Genomic DNA, 7,500 nt, shown 5'->3' with positions numbered 1-7,500 from the left:
AGCTCATTTAAGCTGGAAAAAAGCTCCTCCTCCTCCTCCTCCACTTTATTAATTAAATCATTTTATTTATTTAAAATATATTACTCCAGGTCCTGTCTCCTCAGTCATATTTTGAATATTTCTCCTGGTCACTCATGAATAACCCTACACACACACACACACACACACACACACACACACACACACACACACACACACACACACACAGCATCTATTTATATCCTACTCTTATGTATGATATCTAACCACAGTAAATAACTTATTTATGACACAATAATCATTTATTTATTATTGTCGCCTTCACCCTATGTTTTAATTTTCATTCCCACTCTCAGACATCTGCCCAGTCATCTCCCTCCTTCTCTCTCTCTCTCTCTCTCTCTCTCTCTCTTTCCTCTCCTCAATCTCTTCTTCTTCTCCTTCTTCTTCTCCTCCATCCTTTCTGCCGTGCTGTAGTGTGTTCAGACGTGTTTCGACCGTGGCAGCGTGTCGAGGTCGTGTGTTTGATACCACTCCGTTCCAAGCATCACAATGAGCCCGTCTCCCCATTTCTACCTCCACCGGCCTCCCCTGGTAGAGGTTTGTTTAGAACCTGACAGTGTGGAGAGATGTGAGGGGGTACGTTCAGGGCATTGCTGTGTGTAGAAATGGGTCGTTTTGTAACAATGTAAACAATGGCTGAGTGAAGCTAACACGGAACAGACATCAAGTTGTTGCAAACAGTCGCCCCGCAACTCGAGTTGCTCTGACCGAGTCTCGAACTCGCGACCTCTGGCTTGCCAACACACGGGACACACGGTTCCTCAAATACCCAGTGTAAATCAGCCACGCCATCGAAAAGCTCAGCACCGGGGGCGCTTGGTGGCGTAGCACACTAATGCGATTAACACGTAATTGCAAGGTTCCTGGTTCGATTCCGACCCTCGACCTATCTTGCATGTCATCCCTCCTCTCTCTCTCACCCATCCTTCCTGTCAATCTCTGCTGTCTCTATCCCAATAAAGCAGGGATGCCCTAAAAACATATTTTTAAAAAGAAAAGCTCAGCACTAACGTAACGCTGAGAAATGTTTTGGAACGTTCGCTGAACCTCACAGGATCTGCGTGACAGTGCGCTGGGTTTGACGCTCGCTCTTCACATCAAGGGACATTGAATTGAGCAACGGTTCCCATTTCTAAAATATAATCCCCACAACAGTCGAGAGACCCTGAACGCAGCGCGGTCTCTGAACCGACCGCCGTCGGCTGCCGGTCAATCTCACTCCGCCAGACAAATCATCTGTCCGACGGCGGGGCTTTTAGAATAACGATGTGCTGGGAAAACCAATAGGGACGTGTCCTTGGCGGTGAGGTCACAGGACCAGAGTGGCGCAGCGTGGGTCTTGGTCAGCGCCGCGGTACGGGCCTGGGCCCGGGCTCGGCCGACACACTGCTGTGCTTTGAAAGAAGATAACCGACAAAAGAGCTATTTGGTCAGAGCGTTGTGGAGACGCCACAGGGGAGCGTTGGAGAGTGTCGGGGTCGGATCTTCTTTCTCTTCATTGACTGCTGTTGAAACCCTCCGCCTGTAAGGAGGTCCGGTGGGCTCGTTACTATTGACCTGGCAGGATTGATACTGTATACTGCAGCAGGGGAGGCTGGCGGAGCTAGAAATGATGAGGAACGGTATCAAAGCACAAGTGTGGAACGTTCAGAGATGAGAGTGTTCATTCGCACACAGAATGTTTCCTGTTCATTCACAAGATAACACTTTGATATAAAAGACTTTGATATCAAAAGTGTATCAATATGGTAAAGGCCTATATATGGGTATTTGGCCTTAGTCTATGTATGGTCTTAGTCTATGTATGGTCTTAGTCTATGTATGGTCTATGTATGGTTTTAGTCTATGTATGGTCTATGTATGGTCTTAGTCTATGTGTGGTCTATGTATGGTCTTAGTCTATGTATGGTCTATGTATGGTCTTAGTCTATGTATGGTCTTAGTCTATGTATGGTCTATGTATGGTTTATGTATGGTTTATGTATGGTTTATGTATGGTCTTCGTCTATGTATGGTCTATGTATGGTCTATGTATGGTCTTCGTCTATGTATGGTCTTCGTCTATGTATGGTCTTTGTCTATGGCAGTCTGAGTGTGAGTGGCTGGCGTTGTGTAAGAGTTGAGGAGGTGGAGGTGTTCTGTTCTGCTTTCATGTACGTGTATCAGGTTGCAAATCCCAACATCAACAACATGCACTGTGATTGACAATGGCATGTCACACTGCACTGTACAGCATATGCATTACATGTAAATCGCTTACACACCTTCAGACACCAACACATACACACACACACACACACACACACACACACACACACACACACTCCGTCGCAAATAAAACATGGCCATCGAGGGAACAGCTAAATGTTTGATAAACAAAATAGAAGGAAGCCTGCAAAAAACTATCAAGTCTTGCCAAGTACAGTCATGAAACCAAACACAGTGACAGGAGAGAGAGAGAGAGAGAGAGAGAGAGAGAGAGAGAGAGAGAAAGAGAGAGAGAGAGAGAGAGAGAGAGAGAGAGAGAGAGTGTAAAAAAATGTGGGACTTGCAATACTACTGAGTGCTTTAGAACACTAAGCTAGGTGACAACGTCACGGTGGTTAACAGTTAGCGGTTGGCGGTTAACGGTTTGCGGGTAACGGTTTGCGGGTAACAGTTGCCGGTTGGTTGGCCGGTTAACGGTCGGCGGTTGACGGTTAACGGTCGTGGTCGTGGTCGTTGTGTGTCGGCTCGGCAACAGGAAGTAGAACTCCTCATCAGCGTTTCCAGGTCACGGCGAGATGGGCCCGTTTAATGAGTCCACGCTAATAGGATCGGGGAATTAGTCAAATCTCCCAGGAGCCTCCTCTTCTTCACTGGGACGTTATTTTCTCATTTTTTCTCTTCTTTTCTTTCTTTTTTGTTCATCTGTCAGGAGGAGATTGACCTGACTGCTTCTATTTGAGACGCGCCCTCAAAGACGTTCTCTTAGATACATACCAGACTCTTTTCTCTTTTTGGGCTGTTCTGTGAGTTGGTGTGTGTGTGTGTGTGTGTGTGTGTGTGTGTGTGTGTGTGTGTGTGTGTGTGTAGTAGTAGTAGTAGTAGTAGTAGCTATAAACATTAGTTATATCCTGGTTTGTCTCCACAGAGATCTGATCAGGCATTTTGCAAGACGACTGCTACTCTGCAGCCAGGAATCCTTAAGGACCTCAACACATCCAGGCAGCTTACTGCATAGACCAGAGGGGGGGGGGGGGGTTATCTCAGTAGAAGGGGGGAGGAGGAAGAGAGAGGGAAAGAGTGAGGGAACAGAAAGGAGGGGAGGGGAACGCTGCAGAGGGGAAACAGCAGCAGTTACATACACACACACACACACACACACACACACACACACACACACACACACACAGACACACACAGACACACACAGACACACACCCACACAGAGACACACACAGACACACACACACACGCACACACCCACACACAAACAGTCACACCCACATACACCCACCCACCCACACACAGGCGCACACACCCATACACACACACACACACACCCACATACACCCACCCACACACACCCACACACCCACACACAGACACACCCACATACACCCATTCACACACACACACACACACACACACACACACACACACACACACACATATACAGTATAAACGACTATAATGACACGCTGCATAAAAGATATTCATGGTGTATGCAGGCTGTGTGTGTGTGTGTGTGTGTGTGTGTGTGTGTGTGTGTGTGTGTGTGTGTGTGTGTGTGTGTGTGTGTGTGGAGCTCTGGCTCGTGCGTCCTGAGAGGTGAACAGATGGTATTGATCAGGCTCTGATAGGAGAACAGGAGCGTGGCTTTAAACAGGTAGCGCCCCACCAGCCAATCAATAGCCATCTATCTGGGCAAGAGCGGACATGACATCTCTGTTTTCATAATGGTGGCGCTCGCCTTCCACACACCACTATAACTCACTGCCCCTCTCTCCTTCTCTCCCTCTCTCCTTCTCTCCTTCGCTCTCTCTCTCCCTCTCTCCTTTTCTCTCTCTCTTTCTCTCTCTCTCTATCTATCTATCTATTCATCTCTCTCTTCCCCTTTCCATCTCTTTATCTGTCTCTCTGTTGCTACTACTGCATGTATTGCTCTCACTCCATCTTTCCCCCCCTTGTATTCTTTCTCTCTCTCTCCTTCTCTCCTTCTCTCTCTCTCTCTCTGTCTCAGACTCAGTGCAGTGTGAGATTGCAGCAGTCAGGATGCTTATACAGTATGAACTGCATCCCTCCCTTCCTTCTCTCCCCTCCCTCTCTCTCTCCCCTCCCTCTCTCTCTCTCCTCTCCCTCTCCCTCTCTCACTCTCTCCCCTCCCTCTCTCTCTGGTGTGTATTTTAGGGCTGCTGTTCGTGGTGTTTGGCGCCCCCTATCTACAGAACCACAGGACCTGATGTACCACTGCAATGGCCCAAAACACCCCACCACACACACACAGTGGCTCACTCAGGGGAGGCTGGTGGAGGTAGAAATCAGAGGACGGGCTCATTGTAGTGGAAATGGGAATGATACCATTCCTGATTCCATTTCTACCTCCACCAGTCCCCCCCCCCCCCCCCCCCGCGTCCTATTCCTCCCCAGCCTCCTCCTCAAGTGTGCACTTTCTTGTGCACTTTCCCACACAGATTGAAAAGCATAGGATAGGTCATTGGCTCTAACACCCATCCATTCCTATCCAGATCGATGGGGGGAGGGTACACAAACTGCGTTGGATAACGACGTGAGAACGTTCCCAACATTCCACATTCAAACAACGTTTACTTACTACACAGACGCGATCAGCTGTTGAATGTTACTTGTGTGGTTCGATTGTAGTTCGGCCAAATTAAGTTTATTAGAAGATCATCTTCATAAAGTTCATGTTGTGTGTATGTATTGTCTGGATTTGGTCCTTAAACAGGTCGGATGTCTGTCAGTTTGAGCTGTTCCTGCTTGATTGGTTGGTTGTCGCCAGACACAGTTCGATTGGTTGGTTGTCTTCAGACCCAGTTTGATTGGTCGGTTGTCGTCAGACACTGTTTGACAGGTGTTGTATTGGGTGAATTACATGACACTTGAATTACATGCAGCGTCAATTGCTTTGTCTACTGTACCTGTCTACCAGGGGAGGCTGGTGGAGGTAGAAATCGGAGGACGGGCTCATTGTAATGCATGGAAGGGAATGAAAATGGACGGGCTCATTGTAATGCATGGAATGGAATGAAATAATTTGGAATTTTCCTTCCATTCCATGCATTACAATGAGCCCGTCCTCCGATTTCTACCTCCAATGTAAAGTATGTAAAGAAAAGTAAAGTTCGAATGTCGTCAATAAACTTGACCTTACCATCTCTCTCTCCCCTTCTTCCTCCCTTCCTCTCTCCTTCCCTCCTTCCCTCCCTCCAGTACGTGGCATTCGGCTCCCTCCTCTTCATCCTCATCTCCATCTCCACCTTCTGCCTGGAGACCCACGAGGCCTTCAACACCATCTACAACAAGACGGAGAACGTCACCGTGGGCAACACGACCACCCAGGAGATCGTGTATGAGGTGGTGACGGACAGCTGGCTGACGTACGTGGAGGGGATGTGCGTCATCTGGTTCACCATCGAGGTCATGCTCCGCGTCATCTTCTGCCCCTCCAAGTCCGACTTCTTCAGCAGCTCCCTGAACATCATCGACTTCATCGCCATCATGCCTTTCTACCTGGAGGTGGCGCTGAGCGGCCTATCATCCAAGGCCGCCAAGGACGTCCTGGGCTTCCTCCGCGTGGTCCGCTTCGTCCGCATCCTGCGTATCTTCAAGCTGACGCGCCACTTCGTGGGCCTCCGGGTCCTGGGCCACACGCTCCGCGCCAGCACCAACGAGTTCCTCCTCCTCATCATCTTCCTCGCCCTGGGAGTCCTCATATTCGCCACCATGATCTACTACGCCGAGCGCATCGGCGCCGATCCTGCCGACCCCACCATGGCCAAACACACCAGCTTCAAGAACATCCCCATCGGCTTCTGGTGGGCCGTGGTCACCATGACGACCCTGGGCTACGGGGACATGTACCCGGAGACGTGGTCGGGGATGCTGGTGGGCGCCCTGTGCGCGTTGGCGGGCGTGTTGACCATCGCCATGCCTGTGCCTGTCATCGTCAACAACTTCGGCATGTACTACTCCCTGGCCATGGCCAAGCAGAAGCTCCCCAAGAGGAAGGGCAAGCACATCCCCCGGGCGCCCCAGCCCGGCTCGCCCAACTACTGCAAGCCTGACGCCCTGGCCATGTCAACGGCCTCGCCCCACCGCCTCATGGGCAATGTTCTGGGGCCGGGCATGGTGGGCTCAGGCAGCATGGGCGGGAGGGATTGCCCCCTGGCACAGGAGGAGATCATAGAGATCAACAGGGCAGGTGAGGAGGCGGGGGGTGGGGTGGGGGGGGAGGGGAGGGGAGGGGAGGGGAGGGGGGAAGGGGAAGGGGGAGAGTGCATCATGGACGGGGTAGACCGAAGGGGTGAGGGAAGGGTTAGTTTGTGTGTGTGTGTGTGTGTGGTGTGTGTGTGTGTGTGTGTGTGTGTGTGTGTATGTGTGTGTGTGTGTGCGTGCGTGCGTGCATGCGTGTGTGTGTGTGTGTGTGTGTGTGTGTGTGTGCGTGTGTGTGTGTGTGTGTGTGTGTATGTGTGTGTATATGTGTGTGTGTGTGTGTGTGTGCGTGCGTGCGTGTGTGTGTGTATGTGTGTATGCGTATATCGGCTAATCAAAAGCACACTCTCACATCTCCAAACATATTTCACACGCCACATCGTCAGAAGCTATTTACTTAAACAGATAAAGAAAATACACGTCTAATACCCAGTAATACTGCTCTCCTCAAATAGCAGCCTATCAGAACACTAATCCAGCCATCACACCCTCCACTCCTCCCTCAATGTGCCCATCACTCTCCCCACTATCTATAATTGCACTGCTTACTGACTGTCCCAAAGATACAGTGCGTGTGTGTGTGCGTGTGTGCATGCGTGCATGCGTGGGTTGTACGTGTGTGTGTCTGTAGTATGTGTGCGCGCGTGTATCTGTGTACGTGCGCACGTATGTGTGTGTGTGTGTGTGTGTGTGTGTGTGTGTGCGTATGTGTGTGTGTGTGTGTACGTGCGTATGTGTGTGTGTGTGTGTACATGTGTACGTGTGTGTGTACGCTTGTGTGTGTGTGTGTGTGTGTGTGTGTGTGTGTGTACGCGCGGACGTGTGTGTGTGTGTGTGTATAAAGACGTTAAATCGTGCCTCCAAGGCCTAATAGGCTCCCTACAGAGCGATGCCCCTGTCATCAAGCCCCCTCCTCTGACTGGGAGCTGTGGAGCTTTCACCAGGCAAGGCAGGGCGCTGGGGTTTGTACATGTGTGCTGGTTAGATTGGCCTGTCATAACAGCTCTTGACAGGGAACAG

The 7,500-nt window shown here is 50.3% G+C and overlaps 1 protein-coding gene across 5 annotated transcripts in view; it reads left to right on the top strand.

The window, feature by feature from the left end:
* Positions 1-7,500, top strand: part of kcnc3a (potassium voltage-gated channel, Shaw-related subfamily, member 3a) — a gene marked incomplete at both ends in the record, with an annotated part of 59,598 nt that overhangs the window by 24,748 nt on the left and 27,350 nt on the right. For 4 of the 5 annotated variants that reach the window (XM_083676293.1, XM_083676296.1, XM_083676295.1 and 1 more), the window contains one exon: positions 5,479-6,469. In XM_083676293.1, coding sequence (XP_083532419.1) covers positions 5,479-6,469 — 991 coding nt within the window. Of the gene's footprint in view, positions 1-5,478; positions 6,485-7,500 lie in introns of all 5 variants that reach the window. The other variant, XM_083676294.1, reaches the window with a different exon arrangement.

The sequence above is a fragment of the Argentina silus genome (assembly GCF_951799395.1).
Source record: "Argentina silus genome assembly, chromosome: 9".
In the NCBI taxonomy this organism is placed as follows: Eukaryota; Metazoa; Chordata; class Actinopteri; order Argentiniformes; family Argentinidae; genus Argentina; species Argentina silus.
This window is presented reverse-complemented; position numbering and strand designations above follow the sequence as displayed.